General features: G+C 34.8%; 1 protein-coding gene across 1 annotated transcript in view; it reads left to right on the forward strand.

Moving 5' to 3' along the window:
* LOC132708349 (baculoviral IAP repeat-containing protein 6) overlaps positions 1-14,447 on the forward strand; it is an 87,946-nt gene that overhangs the window by 56,598 nt on the left and 16,901 nt on the right. The window contains exons 26-28 of the mRNA XM_060680636.1: positions 5,393-6,890; positions 12,416-12,625; positions 12,684-12,899. Of these exons, the coding sequence (XP_060536619.1) occupies positions 5,393-6,890; positions 12,416-12,625; positions 12,684-12,899 (1,924 nt within the window). The remainder of the gene's footprint in view (positions 1-5,392; positions 6,891-12,415; positions 12,626-12,683; positions 12,900-14,447) is intronic.

Raw genomic sequence — 14,447 nt, forward strand, 5'->3', positions numbered from 1 at the left:
TAAAAATATTGATGCGCTTGTTGGATGGCCGCCTTATGGACATATGGCAGGGTGGAGCAAGCCTGCCCAATTAATTATTTTTTGTGGCTTTTAACCATCAAGTCGATTTATTTTTGACGAACTTTAACTAAATTTACCCAAATTTTGGCGAATTATTTATTAAAAAGTATTTAATAAAAAAACGTTGCTGATTAATATTTTTCTATTCAAAAATTTGTTATTGATATTTATAAGATTTCCGAAAGGTCTTGTTTTAGGCTAAATCCGTAGAATTATCCAGAAAATAAGACTGTCAAAAAATTATTTATGAATCAGTTATAATAATATGGAATAGCATTTTTTAGATTTTTTTAGCGGTCCATTTTACCCCTGGTATTACGCAAAGGGCTAAAAATGTACAAATAACCAGAATTTATAATTATGATAACGAAAAAAAAATTGACTAATTTTAAAAGATGATAGAAACCAAGTTGTATTCCGATCAACAAATTTTTAAAAAATAGCACTCACACAGATATCTAGTACAAAAAAAAAAGTGGATAATTGCTATTCTTAATTATAGAATGGCAAAACACATAACTCTATTAAAGAATTAGTTCGTTCAATTTATTCATATTTTATACAGTGTCTAAAGTAAAATGCGACGTTCACTTGCTTGAACTTATGGTACTTTAGGTTCTTTCTAACAAACACTGCAATGTTTTTCAAAGAAACTTCCACAGGCTACTGTAATACTTTTTACAGGAATTCTGAATTCCTCCTGCGTCGGTTTTTGCTGGGTCGAACTTGCTGACGTTTCGCCAATCATCTTATTGGCTTCTTCAGAGCTTGACTGAGACTTGCTCGCATTTTACTCTGCACCTGCTTATATATTTTTTGACGGGGGCGGAGTCAAAATGACGGGCATAAACACCGTCTTGGGGATGACTGATCCTATATTGGTGACAACATATTCACTAGCACTTATTACAGGGAAAACTGATAGTTTCGTACTTAATTCCTTTCACCTCATTGAACAATTAAAAAGCGTTTCATTAGCTACACAAGATATTCTAGTTAGTTTCGACGTAGAATCCGTCTTTACCAAAGTTCTGATTCCTGAAATTCTCAACATCATTTTAGATATATTAAAATCCCAGAATCTGGAACCAAACCTTCTCACCTTAATTGTCTGGAACATATTTTTCTTATAACGGTCAAATTTTTGAACAAACGTCGGGAACAGTTATGGGTTCTCCGCTATCACTAGGCGTCGCAAATGTATTTATGGAAGCCTTTGAGAAGAAAGCTCTCAACACCTTTCATCTAAAACTAAAATTATGGAAACGCTACGTTGATGATAATTTTGTTATTTGGTCTCATGATCAAGAAACCCTAGTAGATTTTCTTAGACATTTATACTCTATACACCGTAGCATACGTTTTACTATTGAATTGGAAACTAATAACATTGGGTGTATATATTGGATGAGTTATATTTAATATTTCCTGTAATTGGGTCATGTTACCTGTTGGAAATAAAGGGCTATTATTTACAGAAAACCTATGCACACAGACCGACACTTTAATGCATGGTCACATCATCATCGGTCTATCTCAGCCCTAGTCACTGACCCCGAATTAGAACACCCTATCTCTGCTCTTCTCTCTAATAATTTCCACATTAAAGATATTAAGCGTTCGATCAAAAAATACATTTCACCACAACCTTCCAATAGCAATGAGGCCAAATTCTACACTTGCCACTGTGGTCCTTACATTCAAAATATTACTGACCACATATCAAAAGTTTTAAAGAAGTATAACGTCAAAACCAGATTTACCAGTTATCCAAAAATCTCTCAACATTTTCGGTCCGTCAAAGATAAAATTCCGTTTGAGATGCCAGGAGTTTACAGCATTCCATGCATATGCGGCAAAGAATACATGGGAGAAACCGGACGAAAAGTATCAACTAGGCTCAGAGAACATGAAAGAGCCTTAAGACTAAGACAAATAATCTCATCAGCCGTTGCCGAACACGATCACCAAACCGGACACAAAATTTTATTCGATGAAACTAAAATTATTGCATGTAATCAATTCTTCTACCAACGAAAAATCCGAGAGTCGATAGAAATCTATAAACAACCTAACAATTTTAACCGCGACTCAGGTCTCTACCTGTCACCAATATGGGAATCCATCATCCGAGACTGTGTTTATACCTCTCATTTAGCTCCGCCCCCCTCAAACAATATATAAGCAGGTGCAGCGTAAAATACGAGCCAGTTTCAGTCAAGCTCTGAAGAAGCCAACAGGATGATTGGCAAGATGATCAGCAAAATCCAGAATCCAGAAGTTCTGTAAAAATTAGACACTACAATAGTCTAAAGTATTGTTCGTTATACTAATTTTGAAAGTGACCTAAGTCCTTTTTTTATTGACGATGTTAATAAGTGCGGCCAAAAATGTTGAAACCATTGACGAGGTAATTTAAATTACGTTTTGATATTAAATTAAAATTTAAGACACAGTACTTCATTTTTCTTCAACAGAAGAAGAGGAAGTAATTGGGAATGAGAATTAACAAAACAGCATCTTCAAAGAAAGATTCAGAGAACACAGAAGTGGTACTTATATTCAGAAAATTCGTAAAATTAAACGGATTTCTGGGAAAAGATACAAATTTTTCAAAATGAAGATTGCCAATGCCGAAAGGACTGCATGAAAAATTTAAATGAAACAGAAATGTTTTGAAACTTTAATAAGCAAAATATATTACTGTACGAAACGACCGGATGCAGTGTTGTATAAAGAAGACGTCAGAGAAACGGAAAAGGTTCATGTATAAATAAGATTTTTTCGGATTGATTGAAACTTGTATTAAAATCTAAAAACGTTGGCAACGATTTTCGTGGAAGTTTGCCTAGATGGTCGAGAAAAATATGTGATTAAGCAAATATGATTGGTCAAAACCATATTAACAGTATCTCTTAATTTGAATCCCATTATGCTAGGGGCCATAATCCCGAGAGAAAATATCTTCATCTTGATCTGACTATAAAAAAATGTTTAATTTTTATGAGCTTCACTGTGAAGAAAATTATTTAAAAGCAGTTAATTAATGGACTTATAGAAAAATATTAAAAAAGCATTTTAATCTACATTTCCACCAACCACGTAAAGACACATGTCAAAGATGTGATCTATTAAACATTAAAGTCAAAGCATCAGAAGCTAGCAGAATAGGCTAGAAATACGTTAAAACTAGATCAAGTAATCCATCTTATTATTTTGGCTTTTCATTTGATTTGCAGAAACCGTTACCATTCCCAAAGTTACTACTTCAGTAGCTTATTATAAATGTAATATGTATATTTTAAATTTAGGCCTACACAATTTCCACAACGATAAAGTATACATGTACATTTGGGATGAAACAAAAGCTTCTAGAGGTTGCCAAGAAGTGGCTTCATGCCTCTTGAGACACTTAAAAACCCTGAATAGTGGAAAACACATCAGATTACAAACAGAAACTTCAAAATATGTGGTTAAAAATTCTATCGATGGGAAATGATGTGGGAATCATAGACCACAAATCAGGGCATTCATTTTTACCTAATGACAGAGATTTTGGCGATATAGAAATGTCGTTAAAAAGAAATCAGTTATTGTATGTACCACAAGATTGTAGAAAAATGTAGAAAAGGTAATACTTTCATACTAAATGAAATGAAACAAGAGGATTTTATATCAACAAGACTCTTGGAAGAAGCAGTTTACAAAAGATCCAAAAATACCAACTGACAAAAAATAAACGGGCTTCAAATATACTGGAAATAAATAAGAACTAAAAGTTCAGATTTTCACGAAATTATATATTATGACATGACAATTGTTTCGACAACACCGTGTCTTTATCAAACATTGGATAAAGACACGGTGTTGTCGAAACAATTGTCATGTCATAATATATAATTTCGAGAAAATCTGAACTTTTAGTTCTTATTTATTTTGATAAATGGATTTTCATCAAGTAAAAGCCACCTCAGTTCAAATATACTGGATGCGATTTTTAAGAAATGAACCATATAAAATTTTATATAAAACAACCATGGATGAGAACGCAAAATTTAAAATTCTTGATTTATTGCCACGTCGGGGTAGACCTAAAAAATTTGGGAATATTGTATTGTCGTCGTTACATAAAAGTATAAGAAGCATCACATCACTAAAATACCGACACATGATGGACTTATTGCGGTATATACTTCCGTAACACCATAACTACTTCAAATCACTCGCGCGTACTGAGAATGTTAACGAATAACTTGTTACTAAATTCATTGCTATTATCTGAAAATATAATTTAAATGTTTTTTTTTCTATTTTTTAGGCTATATGTAAACGGACTTACACTCTTCCACTTTTTGTAAAAAAACAAATTTTTATTTTGAAAGTGACTTAAGTCGTTTTAAGGTAAACAAGGTATACACTTTATAATAATAATAATAGCTACTTTTTAATAGGATGTATAAAATTAAATCCCCAAATTAAAGTTAATTGGTCTTAAGTCTCTTTCAAAATGAACGGCTCATATATTGAACATTTTAAAGTGCTTAATTTTTTTACTTGATTAATTAAATCATTTACAATGGAAACTGGAATCTTATACATTTTGTCACCCGCGCTATTGACACCATAAGCCAATCAAGTAATGTGAAATAGGTTAGAATAAAACATCTTCAAATTTTGTGTTGGCTTAATGAATTTTTTTGTCGGAAGACTTTTGGGCAAAATCAAGTTAGTTAATATCTCTTGAACAAATTTGGTTACACTCGTTTTTGTTTTAATTGTTTGAATGCAACATAATTATTGGATTAATCGGGTTCCCCTAAGACTCCAATCAATGCGTGTGCAATATAGTTCCCATATGAGTGGGTTGTTTTATCAACCATAAGATAAAAATACTTTACACCCACTTTTTTGTTTAATGTGATTTACACTTTGCTGGTAAATGATATCGACACTACTTTCACAGTTCATTCGCCCGATATGTTACATTTATAATATTTTGTCAAAAGTGATCTTAAAATTTTTGTAAATACATTATTAAAATTGTTACTATCAATACGTGCTTGAAAGGCAAAATTTTCTATTATACCAAAAAACATATATCACCTTTTTTTATTATATACTGCAAAAAAAATTGAAAATATGGTTTATACTTACAATTTTAGTTTTAAATTAGTTTTCGGAATTTTAACAAACACTGCACAGATAGACACAGACATAATTGACTTTACAACCCTTTAAACTATCAGACTATGTTTGCAATGTTATTTCATTAGTTTGCTTTTACCATATATTATATTCTCTATTATTTTGTCACCATATATTCGATTCCTAGGATGCCAACACGAGAAGCAGAGTCCAAATGATCCTGGATTGGCTCAGGGCAACGGTAAACGAGTGCCTGACGTCCGGCAACACTGGCAAATGCAACGCCGCTTACCTTTCTTGCATAGCGTCGATTTTGTGGTCGAGTCACCAATCCCGGGTCCCGTACGACCTGAGGTCGCTCATCACTACCGATTTCTTCGACGCGATATACAATCTGAAAATGCGAGCGAGCAACAACAGTCTGAAGTACGCGCTGGACTCGCTCCTCTGCTCGTTTTGTTACATCCAGTCCGAGTTCTTCCCCCTTTTGCTGCAAAAGATCGGCGTTCTGGTGCCCAACTTGTCTACCGACCCCGGAGCGTCCATAAGCGACGACAGGAAAGACGTAAACGGGATGACGGACGATCACAAGCAGTGCCACGTGAACTCCGAGTGGTACGGGCATTTGGTCATCGGCGAACTGTCGGAATTGACTTTGACCAAGGACGAGTTGGAGACTGTGGCGCTCGCGAGCCGTTCCCCTAACGCTATCCAACAACTGTTGGATTCGGGACTGCCGAAACTCCTCAACAGCGCGATATTGGAATTTTGCCACCCGAACGACCTCAACAATGTCGTGCCGATGGCCAAACTGGAAAACGTCACCGCGATACTGCAGTTCTTTACCGACGTTTGCGACGAAAAAGTGCTCAGAGATTGGCTCGGCTCGCCGGACGGCTCGTCTTTCTGGCCCCACTTGCTGCACTGGCTCTGCCAGAAGCCGTTCAACAGCGCGAACATCCACTCGGAGGCGCACGTCAATCTCGAGGAGATCTGCGTGAAATTTTTGGCCAAGTGTTGCCTGTGCCACACCACCAACCAAGCCCGACTGGCCAAGGTGCTGTGCGAGGTGATCTCGCTGCAGCCGCACGGCATCACCGGCTTCCTGAGGCGGCTCGTTTTGCAGCTGCTGCTCGAAAACGAGAAAGTGCCGGTGAGCGTCGAGGCGGACGAAACGCTGTACAAGAATTTCAAAATGTCCGCGACGATGTTCACGCCGTCCCATCCCGCTTTCAAACAAGCCTACAATCGGACCATGCTCTACTTGAGCACGAACACGACTCTGGCGGACATACTCGAGCAGCATTTGTTCTTCAACAGCGCGTACAAGTCGGAGGCGGAGCCGTATAAGAAGGTGTCGACGGCGGTGAAGAAGTACCTGAACAACAGCTTCGTGTCGGATTTCTCAGACTTGAGCGTCGCGGCGGGCGTAACCGCCAAGGATAAGCGCGCGAAAGACATGAAGAACCAGGCCACCGCTACGCCGCAGACGAAGAAGAAACGTTACGCGGCCGACCTGAACGACGCTTCGGAAGCTCTCGAAGGCAGGTTGGTGAAAGCGTTGGCGTTTTCCGAACAACCGTTGCCCCTCACACTGAACTTGGGCCAGTTGCTGCGGATGATCGAGACCAAGGGTGCCGCCAACGATTGGCCGTACATCCATCTGACGATATGTCAAAGCAAAGGCAAGTGGTTAGACGTTGCGCGGGATTTTTTTTTTTTTTTTGGTTCCGAGGGAAACGGTTAGAAATTTTGGCTGGGGCCGCCATGTCAGCCCCAGTTTTCAATGAGAGTTCCACATTCCTGGGTCGGTTGTTTATGAAATAAACTTGCCGACGTTCCGCCGATTATGATCTTGAGCGCTCAACTCGAACTGGGTCACGTTATACTCTATATGCGCATATGTAGTACGACCAAAAATATAGTGCATTCATTGCTTTGACGTTTTAAGTATTTTACGGTACCTTAAACGCAGGACCGTGGTAAAACCCATCCCAACAGACGTTCATTCTGCGTTAAGTAGATCTTGCCTGAGATGGACCCTAACGAATATTTGCGGAAACTTGAAATTTGTTATTAAGCATTGATGTTGCGGGGTGTTTTCGAAAAAATAGAAGCGTTTATTTTAACATCAGGTAAAATCTGTTCATAGATATAAGGAAGTGACTAACTGATACGAATTAAGGAAAGACCCGGGCAAGCCGTAAGAATGAAATATGGACGAACAGGTCCGTAGTTTGCTTAGAATTTATTTTTTTGGGGTTTTGTTAGGAAAGATACTAAACAATATTTATTTATTTATGTATGTATTTATGTTTAAATCTAAAATAAAATTCTATAATCTTTGCAATATGGATATACAATTGTTCTGCTTTTTCTATATGTTTAACAGAATTTGCCCAACTTTGTGGAGGGATGTTAAATACTTCTGTTTCTCTAAGTTAGAGGACATTTGAGTTAACACGGGGAAACGACGAATGGCAGATTTCAGTTGGTACCAAACATGTTCAATGGGATTAAATATACAGTGGTAAGGTGGAAGCCTTAAAATTGTATGCCCTAGATTTTTTGCATAGTTATCACAGACGTATTCCTTTTGTAAGTTCAACCTTTGTTGAACCTCAATTAATTGCTTCGTGAAAATAATTGTCGTTATTATACATGTAGTCACACGAGGAAGGGATTTTAGTCAACTGCCTACTGTGATAACTTGCATTGTCCATTACAATGACGCTATTAGGAGGAATGTTTGGAACTAGTTTGTTTTTAAACCAACTTTCAAATAAATAAATCGGCATAAATGGCATTCCAGCGAAGAATCTGTAATATTTTTCGAAGAAGTCTCCTAATTAAGAAATCTAATGTAGGCACGCTTTGTTCCTCGTATAACTGGTAAATTTTTCGCCGTATTATATCTTGATCACTTTCATCTACACTCGAGAAATTGTCAGCATCCATATAGTTGATGTTGGAATTTTCGTCAATGTCACTGTTTCTTCTAAAGACGCTTGCTTGCTGACACCACGTTCAATGAGAGTCAAATAAACATTGTTTATAACTTCATTAGTCTCAATAGAATAGTGTTTTCTACATTTGGACGGGAGCATCTCCTGGGATACACTAGACTCGCACATATTTTGCATAATTCGCACACGATTCAGCACACGCTGTATTACACACGAAATAAGAATAATTACTAATAAACTTAAACTAAGTAGTATACCAAACTTAAGAATATTAAACCCAGATAGGTATGATCTGTTCATAGATATAAGAAAGTGACCAATGCAACAAGATTATTACCTAAAGTTTCGGAATTTAAATTCGGGTAAAATTGTGGTCCGCAATAGAAAATAATTTGATACCTACCTGTGTTTAATATTCTTTGGTTTAGTATACTACTTAGTTTAAGTTTATTATTAATCATTCTTATTTCGTGTGTAATACAGTGTGTAGAAAACACTATTCTATTGAGACTAAGGAAGTTTATTTGACTCTCATTGAACTTGGTGTCAACAAGCAAGCATCTTTAGAAGAAACGGCCACATTGACGAAAATTCCAACATCAACTGTATGAAAAATTGTGAATAACCCCAAATAATTAAATTCTAAGCAAAGTACGGACCTGTTCGGCCATATTTCATTCTTACAGCTTGCCCGGGCCTTTCCTTAATTCGTATCAGTTAGTCGCTTTCTTATACCTATGAACAGACTTTATAAAATTATTTTCTATTACGGACCACAATTTTACTTAACTTTATGTAATAATCTTGTTGCATTGTATATTAATGACCACCCTTCGATAATCCCATTCAAAAGCAATTGGTCACTTTCTTATATCTATGAAATATTTAAGAGTTTAATCTAAATTGCAATATGTTCGTATATATTACGGAGGTATTTGACTGTGATCCTTCCAGCCAAGTGCTAATGGAATCTCAACGTAGGGTGGATTATTTAAATGCAATTGAAAATTTTCGAGAGAAAAATAGAGGAAACGTGGTTCGACACACACCACACAGTAAAAAAAAAGATGGTGTGATAAGAGTAACAAGTATGGAAAACGCATAATAATTAGGCTTAGGCGTTTGGGCCAAATCACAAGCAAAATGATGAAACAGCTGTTAAAAATAATCTAGTGCCAAGGCGTTTTGACTATGTACCTATGATTTTGCATTCGGAAACTTTAACCAGTTAATACCAAGCTTGGTTGGCTGGAATTTTAATCACCACGGTCGAATCGTGATCGTGATCAGTTTTCGGCTAGTTGGAAAAGCGTATTACTAATTAGCATTAGTAATTTTTTTTGGAGATAGGTCCTGGTAATTGTCGTAACTAAGCAGAGCAAAACATGCAATATATGCATAAATGCATAAAATGAACAAAAAATGCACCTATGTATTTTTATTACATGGAAAACTGTGAATTTTAATGTTATTTTAAATAAAGCCAGAACTATTTCTTTATAATTAAACCCGTTGTTCAGAAAGCCTATATTTTTAGCTACACTACAAACCTATTTGAAATTTGGAATGAAACAAAAAAAATTGGTTATAAAATTTTTTTATTCGTAGATTACATAGCAAATTGATAAAAATCTTACAGTGACAAAATAGTATTTGCGATATTTAAAAAAAATTAATGATTCAACAATACCATCAATACGTTCAGATAATATCAACTTGCCCAACATAGAATTCGTAAATTTTACAATCTATTCATTCCAGTTTTAAAAACAATTGAAAACTAAATGTTATCAGACAGTATTTTAGTTTTGGGATTCAGGGAGTTTCTAATTTATACAAATCCACTTCTGTTTACAAATTAGTGAAATTGCTTATAAAAACTTCTGAAATGTTTGTTAGAATTTTGAAGTTTTATTTACAATTTACACCAGCAATTTTGTATCGTGTATGAAACATGTTTTTATGCAGTTGACACCCAGGTATTATATTCATTTGACCACAGTACGCGGTATACGACTCAAAAATTGATCAATGTAGATTTAAAAGAACTAACAGATTTTTCAGCACGTCGCGGATTGATAATTAATCCAAGTAATCATGTGTTATGCTCTTTTTAAAGAATAGGGATCGTTTGGTGTCTGAACTTAACTTAAAAGTGAGTGGTGGAGTTTTGGAGTGTACACATTGTGCAAAATATCTTGGCCTAAGATTTAACATTGATTTTCGTTTTATTTACAAAAGGGATACGTCTCCTTAAAGTTGCTTTATCCCCATAGTCATTTATTGTCTGAGGCTCAAAAGATTAAATTAACGGATTCTCTAGTGTTAAGTTACTTTAACTATAGTGACATTTTATATGACCCATGCCTAGATAAAACTGACACATATAGAATGGACAGTGCACAAAAAAACTGTTTGTAAGTGGTTGAATATGCGGAATAGGCATAGACTACACTCCTTGGTATTTTTTCACAACATTATTTTGAATAACAGTCCTCCTTACTTGACAAATAAAATAACATATCGGACAGAAGAACAAAGAAGCCTCTCCTATAACGTTTACAAACTTTACAATACCGTTCCTCTCTCTTTAAAAGCCTTAAAAGCAAATTGCAAGTGATTTTCGAGTAAGTTCAGTCCTAAAATTTACTATCCAATTTTTAATTTTTATATACACGTACACATTTCCTTTTTTTGCTATAGTTATCTCATGCGAACTAATACTTTTCAAATAGTTGCTATATATTATTTTATAGAGGTCGAACTTAAAACCTAAAAAAAGTGTGATCTAAACATAAGGATGGAATTACTTTATTTTAATAACGACCTGATACCGAACCTAAATCTTTTGGTTCGGTATTACAAAAAATATGTTTTATTTTTGAAAACTTTATCACTCTATCTCAAAAGTTGTTGGGACATATATATGGAGAGTTCACTGCATTATCTAAAAAAAATACTTGAATTGAGGTGGCTTTTACTTGATCAAAATCAAAATAAATAAGAACTAAAAGTTCAGATTTTCACGAAATTATATATTTTTACATGACAATTGTTTCGACAACACCCTGTCTTTATCAAATGTAATATTTACAAACTACCTGATACTATATAAACCGAAAACTGACCATAAAACCTTATTATTGTTCCTGTGAGAATTTAAGTTCAATAAAGGAGAGGTATTTAAATCGTTAAGCAATACATTTGAATGTCTCATTTTGTTAGTCTCCATGACTTCCAATAAATTTAATTTTCTACTTTTCAAACGCTCTTTTATGTTCGTTAATGCGTTTCTTAAAGGATCTACGTGTTTGTCCAATATAAATTTTAGGACAAGATCCGTATTTCAACCTGTAGACACTTGATTTTTGACATTTTGGACATTTCGCTTTATTGTTTTTTAAAAAATTTCCTATTGTACTGTTAGTTCTGAAAGCGATTTTTAAACCACATTGTGACAAATGTTTTGAAACTTTTTCATTAGGTTCTCCTATGTATGTAATTGTTTTCAATAATTCGTATTCTGTATTAGGTTTCGGATAAATAGGGTTTACTGTTGTCTGTATTTGTTTTTTATTTATAATTTTATCTATAATGGACGGATTGTAGCCGTTGTTCAGTGCTATTTGTTTAATGATATTAAGTTATTTGTTGTAATTTTCTGTTGAGAGTGGCGTATTAAGAAGTTTGTGTATAAAAGAGTTAAATGCAGAAATTTGTGTACATAAGGGTGGTTTGAGCTGTTATGTATGACTGTGTCCGTGTGTGAAGATTTCTAATTTGTTTGCGTTTTCGTAATAGTTAAGTCTAAAAAATTAATGGAGTTATCCTGTTCAATCTCGATAGTGATATTAAGTTATATTAAGTTTATATAAAAAAGTGAAATGCAGCCATTTTGTGTGCATAAGGATGCGTTTTGCGTTTGCGTAATAGTTAAGTCTAAAAAATTAATATAGTTATCCTGTTCAATCTCGTTGTTGTCGAAATAATTGTCATGTCAAAATATATAATTTCGTGAAAATCTAAACTTTTAGCTCTCGTTTATTTTGATTTAAAAAAAAAAGACTTCTGATATTGTGGAATGTACTAAGCGTCTAGGCATTTTTGCATAAACCGCACCCCTTGCGTTATTCTTGTCAGATGTACGGCTTCTTGTTGCTTGAAAAAATCCGGTAGCGGTTTCAACATACAACGCGATTGATGTAAAAGGGTTTACAAGTTTAAAACGGCAACTTTGCGTTTAGGTAACGACGACAAAAATTACAACCAAGAAGCGTTGGAGATGACCAATGAACAGCTGCCGGTCTGCAGTGCCTTACAAGTGTTCAGTTCAATGGGCGGCCTAGCTCTGTTAGCCGAGCATCTTCCCTCCCTCTACCCCGAAGCGATACGCATGCCGACCGTCGAGAAGAACAATTCGGAACAATCCGACTCGGACTGGATCAAAGTTGAAGGTAAACCGATAGACAAAGTGGACGTGTCCACACCACGTAGCGTTCATTTCGTTTTAAGAGTGCGACGACATCTACGAGGATATAGAGGAAACCATCGGTGGCGCCAGTTCTCCCAGCAAATCGTCCGGCGGGATCTCACACATTCCTCCCCACTCCTTGACCGCGTTTAGTTTATTTTTGAGGTTGCCCGGTTACGCGGAGGTGCTCCTCAAAGATTCCAAGAAGGCCCTTTGCCTGCTCAGACTGATGCTGGGCGTGACCGACGACGGCGAAGGTATGATAATAATAATAATAATAATAATAATAATAATAAAACATTTCATCTTCTATCTTTACAACTTTTGAATTTACCATTTTCTTATATTGTTTGAAACCACGAACTTCACTCTATCGTGGGCACACCCTGTATAAATGAAATAACGTCAAACAATCAAGATTAAACAATATGGTTAACCAGAGCATTCGTCAAGTCGTAGTAATAGTCTTAACATTTCCTTTATATTTTTTTTTAATTTCTGATGGTGTTGATATATTTCACAGAATTTGGTAGATGGTTATCCAGATCCGTCGCCTCTCATTGTCATAAGTCAAAATGACGGTTTGACAAAGTTTCGGTGTTTATTTATTTTTTAATGTATTAGTGGCACTTTATTTTGAAGATCTTTTCTGCTTTTCTGCACATTCGATTAATTCATTTTCAAATGGCGGCTAATATTTTTTTAACATGACTATCATTATTACTATAATAATAATAGTAGGCTTTATTGAGAAGTAAGATAAATGATGCACAATATACAGTACAATATTCTACAAGCTAGCTGACTAGGTAAAATTAATTTTTAAATTTAAATTAATACACTGGCACTTTCTCATACGTCGTCTATCTGGGATTATTATTATAACTGTGTATTACATTTACCTTGAACTCATTTCTAATATTAAATGTTAATCATTCATTATGCATAAATGTACACGAGGATAAAGATAGATAAATTTTCTCATTTATTAAGCAACTTTGTATAATATAATAAAAAAAGACAGTTTTAACTTTGCATTGCTCCTAGAGCCTCGTCGAGAACGTTAGTTTCACCTTATTATTTAGATAAACCGAACCATTTTTTTATCTGTTGATTTATGGTTGAAACACGATGAAAATATGAAAGAATGTTCAATTTTTCTTGTTTATCAAAATAAATAAGAACTAAAAGTTCAGATTTTCACGAAATTATATATTTTGACATGACAATTGTTTCGACAACACCGTCTCTTTATCGAATGTAAAATGAATGAAAAATATATAATTTCGTGAAAATCTAAACTTTTAGTTCATATTTATTTTGATAAATGGATTTTCATCATGTAAAAGCCACCTCAGTTCAATTTTTCTCTTTGAGCTTTTGACTTATTTGCATTTAAAAAGTTTAAGGTATACTTTCCTATTTTTTAAAATGCAGAAAAGCACTTCAAATAAATTTTACAATACACTTTCTTAAGTGTATTTCAATGTTAAACAAAAACTGTATTATTTCTAAGATTATTCGCCACCACTGCAAAAATGCCAAGTCCTTTTGGGTCCAAACCACCGATGGCAAAACAAAATGTGGTGGTTTCCCATCATGTTTAAACTACGTATTTTCTCTTACAGGAAATTTAGAGAAAAGACGAATGAAAAACCAAAAATTACACCACACCAAACTCATCCCGAACATGTCTAGCTTTTATAGCATGTTGATTCTTGATGATTATTTTTCTTGTTGTTGTTGTTCGCAAGATTAAGGAAATCGAACGGTGTCAGTGGTAAATCGGAATAACCTAAAACATT

Source organism: Cylas formicarius, unplaced genomic scaffold, assembly GCF_029955315.1.
Source record: "Cylas formicarius isolate icCylForm1 unplaced genomic scaffold, icCylForm1.1 PGA_scaffold_10__41_contigs__length_53128322, whole genome shotgun sequence".
Lineage (NCBI taxonomy): Eukaryota > Metazoa > Arthropoda > Insecta > Coleoptera > Brentidae > Cylas > Cylas formicarius.